Source organism: Hakea prostrata, chromosome 11, assembly GCF_041222555.1.
Source record: "Hakea prostrata isolate BN-2017 chromosome 11, UWA_Hpros_2, whole genome shotgun sequence".
Lineage (NCBI taxonomy): Eukaryota > Viridiplantae > Streptophyta > Magnoliopsida > Proteales > Proteaceae > Hakea > Hakea prostrata.
The window spans coordinates 5916643-5934846 of record NC_142610.1 but is presented as its reverse complement, the minus strand read 5'-3'; the positions used below and the strand labels follow the sequence as shown (position 1 = coordinate 5934846).

Below are 18204 nucleotides of genomic sequence, written 5' to 3'. Positions count from 1 at the left end.
CTGGTTTCACTTTTTCTAGGTTGGCTTGATACTTTTCTAACTAGAGTTCTCAACTTAGTGAGGGCCCTAGGGAACCAAATTAGGGTTCGCAAAACCTAGGTCGCGAAAAAAATAAATAAATAAAATTAACTTTCTCCAATGAAGGACTGTATAGTCGTTGGCAGCAACAAATAGAATGAGAAGAGGTTGAATAAGAAGTTCAAAACTCGATATGCTCCTTTCATCCCATGAAAATTAAAAGAAAGTTCTGAAAAAGAATTATGTTGGTAGAGAGATACTGTTATCAAGTTCTCACATCTTCCTATGGGAAATATTTTTTTGGGTGAATCCTACAGGAAATATTAGAAATCTCCTAGCAATACAGACCCAATCCAGGATTTGTTGAGCTCATCCTTCCCCCCTTTAAATTTCCACTGCACTTTTACTCTAGTTTAACTCTGCAAGTATTTTGTGCTACCAGTCTCAAGCCCCGAAAAAGGATGAAGGATTCTGTGTCAGCCCAGAAGCTCACATTGTAAGAACTTTAGCCAAACCCTTTTTCGTAGATCCTAGAATTTTAAATTTTAACCTTATACTTGGGTATATCCTGGATGTACATGCTGCACCCATGCATAGTAGATAGTTAGCAAAGGTTAGATAGAGAATCCCACCAAGCAAAATATTGTTCAAATGCCTGCCTGAGGCAACAAGTGCGGAAGTGTAATCACACCATGGACGCATGTAGGCAAGAAATTAATCCAAAGTGTAGGAATATATCTACAGGAAAATATCTAGATTTGATAGATATATTGAGAAAAAGGATCTATAAACTTTGCTTGCAGAAATCACATGAGAAACCTTTGCATGAATTATCCACTTCTGCCCAAGGCAATGAAAAGAAATACTATGCTACACTCCAGAAACACAATTCAGGCACTGCCAAGATTTCAAGTGATTAGTAAATAACTTTATAAGCATTCCATCTGAAAATTTATGGGCATACAAATAAAGAGGGGGAGATTTCTTTTGCCTCTATGTCCTAACTTGCTAATTGCAAGACGATAATGGTAATCATACAATGCGAGGACAAGAAATACGAAATCTGCAAGATATCTGGAATTTCTCATCAAGAAAAAGAAACTCCCTCATATTAAACTAAAGGATTTAAAAAATGGCTCAATTACAATGTTTATGATTTGAAGCTTTCAATGTCGTACACTAATTCTTTAAACAACTCAGGATAAGCAAGAGGTAGCATAAGTACCACATGAGATACATTATCTATTATCTTGCAGTGAAGACAGGTTCTGAATCCTTAGTGGGCTGTGTTCTCCGAGTATACTTGAGAAGTAAACCTTCGGAAGATAGACCAGGAACTCTTAAGTCCCTAGATGTTTTAAGACAAAATGAAACTTCAATTATTTCCCCTGAAACAGAATGAAGTAGAAATAACTACTCAGAAAGAAAGCAATAGGAGCATACCTGATGTAGGGTTCTAGATCCTTCATTTCCCACTTCTGCCTTTCCCTGAAGAGGGCAGAAAAACGCTCAGCAGGGTTAGAGGACAAAGAAGAAACACTAAAGGCACGAAGCCATGTCTCAACTCCAAACTTCTCAACCAAAACTTCACCCTCTAACATATCAAAGCTCGCACGCATCCCTTGTGGGACTTTCACCATCCACTCCTCCATGAAACTCTCAATCTTCCTCTTCCCACATTTGAGAATCTCTCTGGCAAAATGCACACAAACACGCTTCTCATCTAACATCCAAATATGACCTTTGCTCCCTTCCTCCTCAACTCTATTTCCATACATTTCCAAAGAATGTAGCACAAGCCTACTCGGATAACCAAGAACCTCCATAGAACCTACGACTTCATCCTCCTTAAGTGCATTCCAAGACCAACCTTCGGATACCGACAGATGCAAAAGCACTGTCAGAAGATTGTTCATGTACTCCTCATCAACAATTCCCCAACTTCCATCAATCTCTACAGCCGAAAGTGCTCGCAACCCGGTTCTCAGTTCCTCATCACTAGCCTGAACCCTATCAACCAATTCCTCCCATGGAAACAAGCCCAAATTATCCTTATCCGTCTCCTCAACCCCCAACTCGTCCATATCCGTCTTATCCTCGGGTCTGTAAGGATTCTGTCTCAGGAGTGACTTGAGCTTGTCAAGCTTCGGAGCGATCTCAACTAGCTCCATGTTTCCAGATGCCACTTTTAAGACAGACCCAGAAACTTTTTCCTTCTCATTATCAGGATTTGTACTCACAATAGACGAATTGGTAGGAGGAATAAGGAATACACTGTTGGAGTTTCCAACGAACTTGACAGAGTAAGTCTTTGAGGAAGTACACAAAACGGCTTCTTCATTCGGCTGACCTCGAAAAGTCACCCTACAAAGAAGAACCATTTAATTGAATTTAGAACCTAAACCTGTTTGAAGGCTGAAATGAAGATCAAACCCTAGAAGAAAAAACTGAGACTTGGAAAGTAAAGATTGGGTTACCTCTGCTCAAGGATATCTGGGAGAAGCTTCTCATCGACCTCAAGAAGGATCAGATCTTCGTGAGGCCCAAATTGAGGGTCATAGTTGATGGAAATTGATGAGTTGGATTCGAGGTTTAACACCAATTCTCCCCCTCCTCTGCAATTGGGTTGTTCTTCCATCTGTTTCCCCCTCTCGTTTCCCGCTCTTTCACCTCGCCTCTTAAACTGGATATTTGGATCGTGACTCGTTAGTGGGTACTTGGTAACGAGTCTTGAATCCTGACTCACGAGTCCCGATCCCATTTTGAGGCTTACAAATTACAATGTACTGATGTAGTGCATTGTACCGTTTTTGAGTGGGGGTGGCAAAAATGGGGTCAATGTCCCAGAGTTGGCAAACTAGTAGTGGCAAATGAGTTCGGATCATCTCTCCGACCGATTTATAACCACAAACTACGTTGGGACTCACAAGATTAGGTGATGAGTTTTTTATTTTTTAAATATTTTATAATTTTTTACTTATAGACCCCACTATAGTTTGTGGTTGTAAAGCCGTTTGAGGAGGAGAGATGATTCAGACTTGTGGCAAATCCACAAACGTCGATCATAGAGTCCCTGTCATGGACCGACATGTCGCCGGGTGTCGCCTTGTCGGTCCCTGGCGACACGGGCGACATGTCTCATGATTTTTTGCAAGGGTTCGAAGAAAAATCGACCCCTGTTTTGAAGGGTATTTGAGGTCATTTTGACATGAAATTTGAGGTGTAGCCTACTTTGAGGCCAATAAACACATTGGGAGTATTATTTTAACCTAAAACATCACCTAAATCTAAAGTTTCTAATTGGCACATGTCCGGCTATATGCGGGCAAAACTGGAAGTTTGGAAAATTCATATAAACTAATGTAAATATCCAAAAAGAACACAAATACACAACTAATAAATAGATGTACTAAAGTTTGTAATTCATTATACAATTATGTTGAGTATGACTCATGCTTCACATATTGTTGCCAACGGACACAGGGTCCGGGGAGGTTGCTCTGGCGGGGGTGTGAGGGCAGCGCCCCCGCAGCCTATAGAGGTCCTATGTCACTTTGGCAAAAATCGAACAAAAAATGGGCAAAAAACGAATGAAATACTGTTATATATGGCGAATGTAGCGATATATCGCCGATTTTTCGGCGATATATCACCGACATAGTGCGATATATTGCCGACATATTGTACATGTCATGTTGCTGGGGAGAGTCGTGTCACCCCCCAACGACATGGCGATATATCGCTCTGTGTCGACAATATACAGCGGTCCCTGTAACTTTGGAGGAGGATCTATAAAGAATATTTAAAAGCTTGATCCTCTTAGTGGTATCTTTAACGTTCAATCAGTTTCTTTGAAGACATGATGAATTTCGATTTGCCCAATAAAACTCAGTAGTTCCATTGCATGGTTGGTCGGTTGGTAAAACCAAAACCTGTAAATGAAGAGGTTGTGGGTTCGGCCCCGACTGATGTTATATTATGTAATACCTCCTAATGGTGTCAATTATGTACTGAACATTGCAAAATTCGGTACCGTATGTATTGGTTTTGATGGAACCATTTCGCGGTATGTCCGAAGCTGTACCTAATTTGCATAAGACAATATTATGTCGTATAAAGTTTTATATTGTATCAAATATATAATTTTGCACCTAGAAAGTGTCTTTCTATTCTTTGAAAGAAGTATCTAGTATTTAAGGTCTACATTAAATGTTCTTTGCTTGGTGTTTCAAGTCAAACAAATTGATTAGTCCTTTGACGTTTAAAGTACACGCCGTTGGAAGTTCCTTAGTGTTAACTCCAAGTCTTCAAACCTATCATGAAACCACTCTTCCACTTTAACCTACAAGTTGCTGCATTAAAGATCATATCCACAATAACTCAATAAAAATATTATTTTGAATTATGCTATTTTTTGTCAAATATTTGATAATACAAGTAAAAAACATTTAATTATCTTTCATGATCCTATGGTCATAAGTACATGTATTACCACTTTGGACAATAAGGACTTTTCTTTAGGCCAATGGTGGATTAGTAGAGCGGTTAACCCCAATTTCCCACGGGGAGGTTCTGGGTTTGCACCCATCCGGTGGCACTTATACTAGTAATATTCCCCCCACCCTTATATACTGTGTTTAAACTGTTTTTTTGCACTGATTTTATACCGAAACCGTACCATATTATTTTTCAAGTATCGAAACTGTACTTATACCGTGTAAATTTGGCATGGTATGATTTTGGTTTTCGATATTCAAAGTCAGTACCGTACAGAAACCGTACCCCCGAAATCATAATGATTAACACCCTTAATACCCTCATCCCTAATATATATATAAAAATCATCTGTTAAAAACATAATAAAACTCAGTAGAGATTCAATCTCGTCCCCATTAACTTGGTAGGCCTGCCATAGACCACTTGACTAGTGGATCCTTGTAACTCTTTTAATGGCTTGATTGGAATTACTTGAATGATGTACGGGTGTTTGATAATGTGTCATCTATTATGGTAAAGACCACTTTTCACTATTTAAAATGTTTCAAGGTCTAAACACGTCTCAATAGTCATTTTTTGCTTTGGTCATCACTGCTGCAACAGGTCTTATTAAGAAGTTTGATTTCTTCAAGATGATTGGTTGTGGCCCAAATTTTTAGGAGGTTTTATTTTGTTATTATGGTGAGCTTTGATTCAAAAGTATTTTAATATTTTTTTTTTGAAAAAATAGGGTGTTTACATTTTTTATATGCCGTAAGACTGCAGGCCGAGCTAGGCCGAACTTTTTCAATTTCAATCCTAGTCCTATATGTTTTGGCTAAGCTCACTCCTGCTCTGACTCTAATTCAAGGCCTCAAAATCTTGTCCTTGTCCCTAAGCCCTATAAAACCAAGCCAAATCCATTCCCAACCTAATTTTTCCTAACTGGGCCAGTTTGGCCCTGTCCTTAACCCTGATTGGCCCTGATGGCCTTAACTTTATCCCTAATTGTCCCTAATATTGTCCCTGTCCTTGATTGGCCATGTCTCTATCCTTGATCGCCCTGATTATGTCCTTGTCCCATATTGACCCTGATTCTAACTCTGTCCCTTATTGCCCTTGACCATGTCCTTGATTAGCTCGACCCCGTCCATATCCCCTGATCAAATTTGAATTATATATATAATTGATATGCATAATCTAACTTCTTGTAAATTTGAATATGCATAATCTAAACTTTCATTATTCTAATTTTAAAATATGCTTAATCAATAAATATGACATAAAAAAAAATCTTAAAGGGTGCAAAAGAGAGGTTTTCCTAACCTCTGATATTATGTTTTTTCAAACTAAATATGACATAAATATGTTTTTTGTTCTGTTTTTTTCAAACTCTTGATGCTCATGACTAAAAATATAATATCAAATATATGATGGAGATTTTTTTCCTTTGCCTTTTCGGATAAATAAAAATATACATTTTTTCTAAGTTCATTAGTTATATTATTTCTACTTCAAGTTTATTGTTGGCTTAACAAATTGGGATCCCTAATTTGTATGTTCATGTATCATTATTCTTTTCTTCTGATCTGTTCAAAAGCATTACTTCCTGCTTTTTTACCCTTCTGAAAATGTAAATGTTATTCAGTTGATATATATAAAAAAAAAAGCAACATGCACCATCAAATGCTGTAGAAAACTCATAGTTACCTAGAATCCCAAGAAAAACACACAATTTTATCCCGATCTCCAAAACCAAGAACACAACAACATCAGCCTTATGCCCTTATCCAACTGAATGGAGTCATCTTTTCTTTTACTCGATGCTTTCTCTTGGAAGAAATAGGGTGGTTGTTGAGAATTCAACGCAAACTTTTACTTTGCAATACTTGTATAGTTTTTATTTTGCCAGTATCTCAATCAGAGAATGAATTTCTAGATGCTAAAGCCACTAATATTTCCCTTTGTGGAAGAAAAATCTCAATCAATCTACAATGAAACAACAAAGAGGTTGTATAATCAGACTTGGAATATTAATGGTCTGTTGTAGAGGGATTGCTCATCTGCTAAACACTTCTCTTCCTCAAAGAAATGTTGAAGAGGTTATACTTCAATTTAGCAAGGCTTGGATCGACATTAGAGTCGGTTCCAGTTCCTATTCGGTCTGCACTTTTGATAAATTATCCTAACACTACTATTGTAGACCAACCGAATTACATAAAGAGAATTCCATTAGCTTTTCGTCAAATATATTCACATGTTTCAAGAACATTATATGCCAAGCATTTCAAAAGATAATGGCCTGAAATTCTAAGTCGTTACTGTAAAAATCGCCTTTTGACAATCAAAATCTCATTGTTCTTCACATTCATCCATTGTTTACTGAATTAGATACGTTGCTTTTAAGGGTTTGGCTTCAAGAAAGTAGTTTGAAGTGGCACAATCACATTCAATTGAGGTTTATAAATGCCCCTGTAAGGAGAAGTGATATAATCAAAATTGAAAAAACTAGAGGAGCTAGGGGCAAACTTAAGATAGCATTAGGAAAAGTGGTGAGAAAGGATATGCATAACTTAGACCGTGTATCTAGCATAACCTCAAACAGAACTGATTGGAGGGTAGGAATCCATATGGTCTGCCCCATTTAGTTGGGACACGGCTTATGTTATATACATCTCTTTTAAGTTGTCATCAGAACCAAATCTTTTCTTTCCACCCCTAAAGAAGTTAGTGACATTTTTATTCACATTGTCCAATCCCACCCCAAGACACAAAGGGTTGGTTGTAGGTCTTCAAACTGTGTTCTTTGAGGTTCAATTGAAAAGTTTGTGGTTGTTCTTAATGCTTCTAGTTCATTGGTAGACTGGTTCTGCCGATTCCCCATTCCTAAGCTTTGTCATATGAACCACCCTTTCACATTCGCTCTCACTTGGTTCGGATGAGGAGCTAGATGATGATTCATCATCTCTGTCTTTCTTCATTAGCATAAGTTTCAGTTTAGCCTTCTCTTCTTTCTTCTGCCTCTTTAATTCTGGTTTTTTTTTTCTGCTCTCAATTTTCCTAGTTGAGCAGAAAGAACCTCAGATGATTCCTGTAGAAATAAAACACAAATTAATTATTTGATGTTCTGGCACAAAACTAAACAATATGAGCATATAATCCAAGGATTGGTTATGCAGACTTGGCTTTGGAGGGTTGGCTCACTAGCTGGGTGTGATGGAAGATGTAGTTGAGGTCAAGTTGGTTGAACCTCTCTCTCTCACACACACAACTCTGCCGTTCGATGAAGGAGAAGAAGCATGAAAGTCCAACATTCCTTACTTCTTTGCTGCTGAAAACCCTAGAATCCAACCACTCTCCATCCTAAAACTTTTGGGTCAGATTCTAATTATAAGAAGTTTGAACTCTGGCCAGATTCTAGTACCGAATTCCTGACCAATTATGAAGTTTTGAATTTCAAGCACAATTCTTAGAACTACAGAAACATGTTTGGATGTGCATGGTTTTGCCCACTAATTCTAGTACTAAGAACTTCAGAAGTTCTATTTGGTTGCTGAATCAATGGTAGGCCAAAGAATAGAGGTTGAACTTGAAAGAAAAGAATCAAAAAAAAGTAAGAAGAATGATATAGTTGCAAAAAAATGATAAAACGCAGAGACAGAGATCCACATTGTTGGAAGAACTTCGTAAGCGTGGGTGTTGGGTGTGGAAAAAATTATTTGAGAGTTACATTATACCTCATCTTAGTTTGGTTGGTGGAAGATTTCAAGTTGTCGATAGGCCTCTAATTCTTCTTTGTCACTCTACTTAGTAGAACTCATCATTTGGGTTTTCAGTTCATATGATATTATGGTCTTGCTTAGTTTTCTAATGATTCTCAATTGCTAAATATTTTGTTTAACTTCTTTCTATTTGGTTGAGCTCAGAACTCATTAGTCATTCCTCTCTAAGAGGATCAAATGCCCGAAGAGATGAAACTCTTGAGCAAGTGTAAGAGATAATTTTGTCTTATTAAACGAAAGTCTAAGCGATTGTTTTTATAGTTAGAGAAGGTGATGAAGGTGACTGAGCTAGCTATAGGATGGCTAGATCTGATTCCCAACGAGGCTTATTGAAGGAACTGAATGAATGCTTCTCTAGGGCATGTTCGACAAGGTTCATATAGATCTCTACAAAAAGTTGACACTAAAGGTATTTCAAGATGTTGGCATATCTCCTGATAAATGTAGATCATTTAATGCATAGGTACGATGGATTAAATGTTGAATTCAATGCTCTGGCATGAATACAACTATTTAAGGAGTGCTTTGTATTCGATAAAAATCCATGCCAACAACTGATGTTCGAGAAGTCCACTAAGCAATTGTTCCACAAGTGCTTGCCAACAAGTGGATAGCTAATAACCATATTCCAAGAAGTGTCATTGTTTGACAGTGACCGACAAGCTTCCGTATTATGGAACCTGACGAATAAACCGAACCCGATTGACCCTAGTTCAGGAGTCCAAGAATCACTTGGCATAACACCACTACTGCTTGGTTATTATTTGGTTGAAATGAGAACTAGTTTTCAAGATTTTTGTAGATTTCAAGGGCATTTGATGTTAGGATGTTCGATTGGATTTCTCATTTTATTTTTGTCTTCGACGAAAGAGTTCCTGCTAACCTGATATCATGTTTCTTATCTTTTGTTTGTTCAAGCTCTTGATACTAACGATTAAAAATATGATGTCTAATATATGATGGGCATTTTTTTTGCCTTTTTTTTTTTTCTTCTTTCTTCCATGTTCTTTTGCCTCTTTGGATTAATAAAGTTTTATATTTTCTTTCTAAGTTCATTAGTTATATTTTTCTACTTCTGGTTTTTTGTGACAACACGTACATACTCCAAAACAATGAGTTCAAGGATATTCAAACAAATCCTTATGTGTGTGAAACATGCATGGACAAGACTAGCTAGGTTGTCAAATTTACAAGGGCAATTTAGAAAAAGTTTAGATCATTACAACACGTATCTGGTATATGATTAATTAAATGTTTTATTATAGAAAAAATTAAATATACATTTCTTGGGTTTATAAACTATTATGCTTATATTTTTTGGAATTTATTTTATTACAACTGTTCCTATCTGCCTAACATCATTAATTTTAAATGATAAGTTTGCTGAATCTTCTTATAAGTCAGGAAGAAATTGAAAAAATATTTTAAAATCTGACATGATTGTTCTTTACCTTCCTCTCTTCTTTTTCTCACACTGTTTTTTTTCAGAAGTCAAAATGATTTTGATGATAGAAGAGGGAAGATGTGGATTTAAAAAATATGATGGACGTTGAGTCATCATTTAATTCCATCATTCTAATAGGAGTGCATTTGATATATGATTTGAAACAGGAGGATTATAATAAAACAAATTACAAGAGATATTGACATAATAATTTACAAAAATAAAAGATATATATGTAATTTAGTCTTTATAATGATACAAGATTTGGTCCCCAAATAATAGTATAAATAATCAAAAATTTTATTTAAAAAGTCTAGATGGCATTGTTAATGTTATTACAAATATTTACAAGGTGGTAGATCTTAAGGGCTGAAATCCTGTGGACAAATAAATTCCAAAGGCTATTTCCTACTTATCAAGTTTCATTTAAATGCAGTGGAAAATTCAATAATGGTTTGTTTATATTTCTTTTTAGAAAGATAAAAATAATTGAATCTATGTAAGAAGTAGATAACAAAGGAAAGGTAATCTTACATGCCCATATATGGTGTTAATGGTATTTTCAATCATTAGATGACCACAATCTTGTATATACATAATTTTTCATTCTTGTCCTATCTTCATAACATAATTATATACCATGCATGAATTGTATAAAAACCTTTTGCTCTATGTAATAATAGAAATTTGTAAGGGACACCAATTTTATAGATAAGTATTCGGAGGTTCTTTGTCATGTATTTAGTCAAATGGTTTGTTAAATTATGAACAAAGGGGAAATCTGGCCAATGCCAAACAATCCTTCTCAACTAGAGTCTGGGGAATGATTTTCCTATGCATCCTTAGCTAGTAATCTTTGTTAATAAACTGTATCAATGTTTTGAACTCGGATTACAATAGTAGTCCATCAACCATTTTTGGGTAGAGATAAAAGTAATCATATCATACTACTATATAAAAGAAAAACTTGAAACAGTTGTGGTATGTTTTTTGGTTGACCAAAATACCCCCTTTAAATAGACATGTATCCGTTCACAAACAACATACCCTTCGCCTAATCAGAACAAAGCACTCCCCCAAGCAACATACCCCCTTGAATAGACATGTATGCGTTCACAAACAACATACCCTTTCCTTGATCAGAAATACTCCCCTTGAATAGACATGTATCCGTTCACAAACGACATACCCTTCCCCCAAGCAACGTACCCCCTTGAATAAACATGTATCCGTTCACAAACAGCATACCCCTTCCCTAATCAGAACAAATCACTTCCCCAAGTGACATACCCCCTCACCATGTAACCATGCAAATTTTCCTTTTTATGAAATCGTTATGAATTTTGATATAAAAATAAAAAGATAATAAATATCAAAACGGTGCGAATACATATTGCTAATTTATAGCATCTTTAAACCGCGGGTAGTCCCATCTATTGGATTCTCATTATTTCATATTCTTAAATCTCGTTCTTAATTTAGCGTCGGGGTCGATGTGGTCAACTTGTTTGCTCGAAAAAATAAAAGGTTGACAAAATAATGCATCATCGATTGATAAAGAGGAAACCCAAGTGAGAAGAAAGCCATTATCTCAAATTATAGAATTAGAGCTATTTCAATTATTTTTTAAGGATTTTCATTGGTTGATAATTGATATGTGTAATTTGGTGAGTTCCTCCTATATGCAATATCTTCAAAGTATATCATTTTCAATATCCTACTTTTAGTTTCCTATACAAAAAAGTTGCCAAGCATTTTGTTAGATATTTGGCAATTCTGGGAGGGATGACGAGAATGGCCTCTACAGCATCTCCTATCGATCGAATTGATAGAAACCCTTTTTATAGGATCTCTTATGCCCATGAAACCTGGAAGTTCTTTGATTTGATGGTTTGTAACATTTATATTTAAATGGTATATAATAATTAAACTATATATGATTAAGACAACCAATTATAACAATTTAATCTACTTGTTGACTATTTTGTGAAAGTCAAGCTTACAACAAAATAAAAATCAAACAAATCAAGCTGTGCTAGTAGACAAGACAAAGCAACATAATGCAATTATTATATATCCTATTAAAGAAAGCATATTAAAAAATTGTTAGGCTTTAGTAAGATTTCTTTTTAATTGGTGTTTTAGTTTAGTGAGGTTTCCTTTAATTACTAGTATTTTGGTTTTAGTATTGTTATTTTTATTTATTTTTTCAGTATTTGAAATTGAGTCAACCTTTATTTATTTATTTTATGTATTCTCACTAATCACAATGAAAAATCACCCAGTTCATTAAACTTAGTGTCACATCTTCTCAACTCATCATGGTTTCATGAGTTCTCAGTTTATTAGGGGTTTGGAAAAATATCCTTTGATTCTATTAATGCAAAACTTTCGACACCGGGTTTGCCTTTTTCGCAGAAAACAATTAGGTTATCCTACTAAGACTAAGCAATCCATGCCATGAAACTGGACTACAACTTTGAGTTCAGTCAAGAACATGCCATCTTTCTTTGTCTCCTCTTCTCTTTTATTTTCTCCACATATCAAGGGAATCAAGAATGGATATCCAATCATCCAGAAAGAAAAAGATATAGTGGATATTCGATGAGTGATTCTCATGTTAACTGATTCAGAAACTATATATACTGGTCATTGGATTTTAATTCCATTGGAGTTGGAGGCTTGGAACTGTGACTCCAAGATGGCAAAGATGGGGATGAATTCGAGAACTCATGCACTGGTTCTCGTGTGTTTCTTCCTGAGTTCAGCTCTGTTGTGTAATGGAGGAATCACTAGTAGTTATGTGAAGGTTAATTACCCCTCTGTTGATATGCCACTCAACAGTGATGTCTTTGCTGTGCCTCCGGGTTACAACGCACCAGAGCAGGTTCTCTCTCTCCCTCTCTTTTTTTCCGCTCTTCTATTTTGTGTGTAAGGATGTAAATGGGTTTGGTATCAGTTCTAAAAAGTGTTGGTGTGATTCAGAACTGAAACGAGAACTGGAGATCCTGATGTTGACCCTGTTCGTTTCTGTTCTATTTCAATTCTTAATTGTATTAAAAATATACTATATACAATCTATAGTATGCTAAATGGTTTTTTAATTATTTATATAGTAATATACCTGATATGGTATTATTCAAACTTGGCTACTTTTGGCATATATATCTAACTCAAAAACAGACATTCGAACTGAATCATATTTTATTATTCGGTTTGGTTTCACTTATTTAGTTTGACTATGACACATTTTGAAGGTTTTGAGCTGATTATTCTTCAGAGTTTTAATATATTTATGTCCAATTGATATTATCAATTGTTAGAAGATTTTTTTTTTAATTTCAAGTAACATTCAGACATTATGCAATGGTTTTTGATTTTCTTCACTATGAGTACATTCATTTGCAAAATTGTCAGAACCTATGAATCTCAAAAACACTACTTTTATAAATATATGAGCTAGATAATGAGGCGCTGACCTAAAGCTTTTTATTGGGGGATCAAATAACATTCATAGTGTATGTAATTTTATTTTTCTTTCACTAAGAGTAAATTTATTAGCACAAAATGTCAAAATCCATTCATCTTTTTTCTTTTTTTTAATCAAAATCCATTAATCTCACAAACACTACTTTTATATAAATGAGCTAGAAGATGTAGCAGCTTGACCTAAAGCTTTTATTTGTAGAAGGAAAGATCAAATGTTATACTATTTTGGCGTGTTTATTTTTGTTTTGAAGGTTTTAATTGGAAATCCTATATACATAAAGAATTTTCAATGTCATAGTTAAACTATATATCGGGGACTTAAAAATCTTTTAACACCTCAACTTGTCTAAATAACTCAGGACTAGGTTTTCAAAGAATTTGACACAATTTGGGGTGACAAGTTCGAGTTGAAACCTAGTTAATTTTTGCAACTTATATAGAGGGAACCTGGTTAATGCAAAAAACAAAAAAAAGAAGTTATTGTGGGTTTCTAAACAAAAGGATAGAATAATTTAAGCTTTTAATTGCTATTTTATCAGAAAAAGAACACCATTAAGTCATTCACACTGCAGTTCTGGCCAAATACCAGCTAAGGTGTAGGAAAAAAAGATATGTGTTTTAATATGTTCTTTAAAAAAAAAAACAAAAAACAAAAAACAAAAAAACAAAAAAACAAAAGAAGTTCTTGACATAAGAAAAAAGGGTGTTTGGACATGGTTACATTTTCTAACTTAATTGTGATGCTTGTGTCAACTAGGTTCATATAACTCAGGGAGACCAAGTTGGGAAGAGTGTAATTGTGTCTTGGGTCACCCCAGTGGAACCAGGTTCCAGTACTGTGCTTTACTGGGCTGCAAACAGCACAACACAATACATTGCAGAAGGCTTCTACGTGACCTACACGTACTACAACTACTCTTCAGGCTTTATACATCACACCACCATCAATAACTTGGAGGTGATCACTACATCCCTGTGTCTGTCTACTAATCTTATCCTACTAGTGCAAGAAGTCACACCAAACCCTGATAAGAGCTCTTTGCTTTGATAATTTTATTCAGTATAACACCTTATACTACTATGAAGTCGGCGTAGGCAACACAACACGACAATTTTCATTCACGACTCCTCCACCAGTTGGGCCTGATGTTCCTTACACATTTGGTCTCATAGGTAATTACCCTAACCATCATCATCGGCTACAATGATTCCTGCAATGAAGAACGACAAAAAAAAATTTTGAAATTTCTTTCATGCGGATCCGGATTTGACAGTACTAATACATTAGTATTGATTTGCAGCGGACCTTGGGCAAACTGAGAACTCAAACATAACACTCACCCATTACCAGAACAACCCTTTGCAGGGACAGACAGTGTTGTTTGTTGGTGACTTCTCTTATGCAGATAACTATCCATTTCATGACAACACTAGGTGGGATACTTGGGGCAGATTCATAGAGAGAAGTGCTGCTTATCAACCTTGGATTTGGACAGTGGGAAACCATGAAATTGACTTGGACATTCCATATGTAAGCATTCAAACCCTAAAACCCACAACCAATATTGGTAATCCGTAATATATATTCATGTCCTGGCTTTTACTGCAGACAATAACAAGAATACATGTCTAAGCTAATCAACAATGGTGATTGATTTGTTGCAGGGTGAAACTGTACCTTACAAGCCCTTTCTAAACCGATTTCAGACGCCATATAACTACTCCGGCAGTATTGAGCCAATGTATTACTCAATCAAGCGAGGTCCAGCATACATCATCGTTCTTGCTTCATATTCAGCATTTGGTAAGATTTAGGGTTAATCAAAGTAGAAGCAAGGATTGGGTCAGGTTGATTTAAATGGCGAGATTGTTTCATGATAAACTCTATTTCTCTCTATCTTGCTTCCAGAAAAGTACACTCCTCAATACAAATGGCTTACAAGTGAATTGCCCAAAGTGAATAGAAGTGAGACACCATGGTTGATCGTCCTTGTGCATGCACCAATGTATAACAGCTACATTCAATATATGGAAGGCGAACCTTTGAGGAATGCATTTGAAACTTTTCTTGTACAATACAAAGTTGATGTCGTATTTGCTGGCCATGTTCATGCATACGAAAGATTTGTGAGTTTCTGAACCTTGTACTCTGTTACATATTGCAGGTTAGATCTCAAATTAAATCTCTGTAGGAATTGCTAGGGGTTTAGGATTTCTCCTTATAGTGTATTAATCATGACAACTAGTGGTTTTCAGAATAATTAGCTTCAAGTCTTCAATATTGATATATTCTCAACTTCTCCAAGAAGGAAAAATCGTGATATACGAATTGTTCTTGTTTTAACAATCATGAAATTCATTGCAGTATCGAGTATCAAACATCGCATACAACATTACTAATGGGTTGTGCTTACCTATAAGTGATCCAAATGCACCTGTATACATAACAATTGGCGATGGAGGAAACATTGAAGGCCTAACACCGTAAGAACAACTTATTCTTCTCCTTTTACTTTTGTGAATTCTAAAGCTTCATGTCATTCATGGTATACAGAACAACTTGCTCAGATATTTGTTTCTAATTTTATTCCTTTTGATTGACTGTGCAGCATGACATATCCACAGCCATATTATTCTGCATACCGTGAAATGAGTTATGGTCATGGAATTTTTTCGATCAAGAACCGAACCCATGCGTTCTTCGGATGGAATAGAAATCAAGATGGTTATGCAGTAGAAGCAGATTCGTTATGGTTCCACAACAGATACTGGTTTCCTGTGAATGACTCCAGCACGCTACCAATGTGAATGTGATTATAAATGAGTTCTCTTCTTTCACTTGTTTCCCAAGAATAAGTCACTACTTATATGTGATTGATATTTTCAGTTGTTGATACCCAAATCACTTTAAATGTAATTGAGCAGTAAAGGCTATTTGTCCCACGTATCTATTGTAATATTTTTGATATAATGTACGTATTTGTATCAAAAAAAATTTTGAAACAAATAAAAAATAATTAAAGTACTTTTTTTCTTTTTCTTTTTTATTATATAAGAAAAAAAATATTTTCTTTAGTCCTACATCAGCAGTCGGAGTTAATTGGTGTTTTCCATTAATGTTAAATTTATGATAATAGAATATGGTAATGTGTGTGTGCTGTGTATCATCGAAGTAAGCATGTATGATGGGCTGTTTAGGTGCTTTTGGTGTACGCACTTAATACTTTGCACAGTTGCATATCTTTGAACCATCAGATTCTATTAGGCTTTCGTGTAACCTGGGAGACTATTTGCTGTGACCCTATAGTAGATAGTAGTGGGAATGAATTAAGTTTTAGTTAAAATAAAATTGCCTCTGGATATGTATGTTTCACCGTAAAATATTTCACCAAAATTTTGAAGGCAATGCAAATTAATTTGAAGATGCAAGCGAAAAATTAACATCTCTTCAAAATCTTATAATGTATATGTACCTCATGTATTGGTGTCTTGATTATTTGAAATGATGGAAAGTCAAAAATGGGTTGGAAGTTGATTCTGATTTTACACCGTCGAGAGTTTTTCTTGTTTTCTTGGTACTTTAGCGTGCATGCTTCTAAATTCCAGAGGGAATTTGAAATTCTAGGGACTACACACCTCTCTTTTTTTCTTCTGTTAAATGAAACGTCTATTTAAACTTAAATCCTCTGGAGAATTTACAGCCTCGATTATCTATTAACAAGGGATAACAAATTGAAGGGGGTGGAGAGGAAAATCAAAGAAAAGATAACGTGGTGGTCCTCTTTGATTTTGGGATTGTTGGTGGGAAGAAATAGGGTCTTAGCTCTCTAGTCCGCTCCTGATCCAAACCCTGCTCCTACGATCAAAGAAGAGGAGAGAGTGGGCCCCCTCTGAGGACGGAAAGCCACCTCCAATGATTAAGTCAATCATTGAAGAAGAAATTGTGAGTCACTCCTAGAAAAATAAATGCTCAAGGAGGAGTAGGAGATTAATGTTCTTGGTGGATTTAAGAAGGAGAGTAATGGCCGGAGAGCCCCCCCTTTTACCTGCGTAATCAACCGCTATTTATAACGAACCTTCAACCTTTGGTGGCTTCAAGACGTGAGTTGGCCTCTTGAGGGAAAGGTGAACGGTGGAGATGGCTTCCGGAAATGATGAGCCGATGATGTGGCCAGTGAGGCTGTTCATAGCCGTCGGAACGTCCTATCAACAAAAGGTACTCCTGTCATACCCTTCTGTTGATGTGACCGAAGTCCATAAAGAGGGGTCAATCAAGCAGACGACTCAGGGCTCGAAAGGGGCCTTGAGTGTGCGAAGCTTCTGCCATCTGCAGGGGATAACGGAGATCTCGGATACATTTAAAGTGAACCCGCCACGTGGAGCTTTCCGCCAAGTCACATGTTAAGGGGAAGCTTAATCCTTTTGTATATTCTCAACAAGTGAGACTTTGTTTGGGCCTTAAGACTGAGAGGTATCCGAACTAGACGTGACAATTGAGGCCGGTTCAGGAACCAGTTCTTTGGCCCATGAATGGTTGACAAATATGTTGATAACAGTGATCGAGTCCCATTGCTTGCTCATGTTGTTCATAATTCCCAACTTATCACCTTCAATCTGAAGATTTGAAGAGTGAATTGGTGAGCTATTTTCTAATAAAGCCCTCTTAAGCAGACTGTAATAGATTTAGGGATGCTTAAGATGTTCTCAGCGATATCCTCTGGCCAACACTGTCTAACCAATTCAACATTTCAAGAGGGACCCTCCACTAGCTATTCAGAGACTTTAAATGGAACATTTCCATCATGCCCTCTCAACTAAGAGGTACTAGTCATTACTGGTTGAGCAACCTTTTGATTGTATTAGGGTGAGATGGCCGAGTTGCTCTAAGGCGCTAGATTAAGGTTCAAGTCCGAAAAGGTGTGGGTTCCACTCTCAGCATTACTGATAAATATTTTTATTTTTTATACAAATGACCTTTTACCCTAAAAAAGGGAG

The 18204-nt window shown here is 36.0% G+C and overlaps 2 protein-coding genes across 2 annotated transcripts; one reads left to right on the top strand and one right to left on the bottom strand.

The window, feature by feature from the left end:
- Positions 1-407: 407 nt before the first annotated feature.
- Positions 408-2659, bottom strand: LOC148999762 (zinc ion binding protein). The gene is made up of 3 exons (XM_089140260.1): positions 2496-2659; positions 1462-2382; positions 408-1366 (listed from the first exon to the last, which is right to left on the bottom strand). Exons 1-3 carry the CDS (start codon positions 2654-2656, stop codon positions 1264-1266), a joined length of 1185 nt encoding a protein of 394 aa, XP_088996386.1. The 5' UTR covers positions 2657-2659; the 3' UTR covers positions 408-1263.
- A 9747-nt stretch (positions 2660-12406) lies between these two features.
- Positions 12407-16088, top strand: LOC148999761 (purple acid phosphatase-like). Its single transcript, XM_089139784.1, has 8 exons — positions 12407-12607; positions 13967-14167; positions 14271-14382; positions 14511-14740; positions 14875-15013; positions 15119-15336; positions 15575-15693; positions 15819-16088. Exons 1-8 carry the CDS (start codon positions 12422-12424, stop codon positions 16015-16017), a joined length of 1404 nt encoding a protein of 467 aa, XP_088995910.1. The 5' UTR covers positions 12407-12421; the 3' UTR covers positions 16018-16088.
- The last annotated feature ends 2116 nt before the right edge of the window (positions 16089-18204 follow it).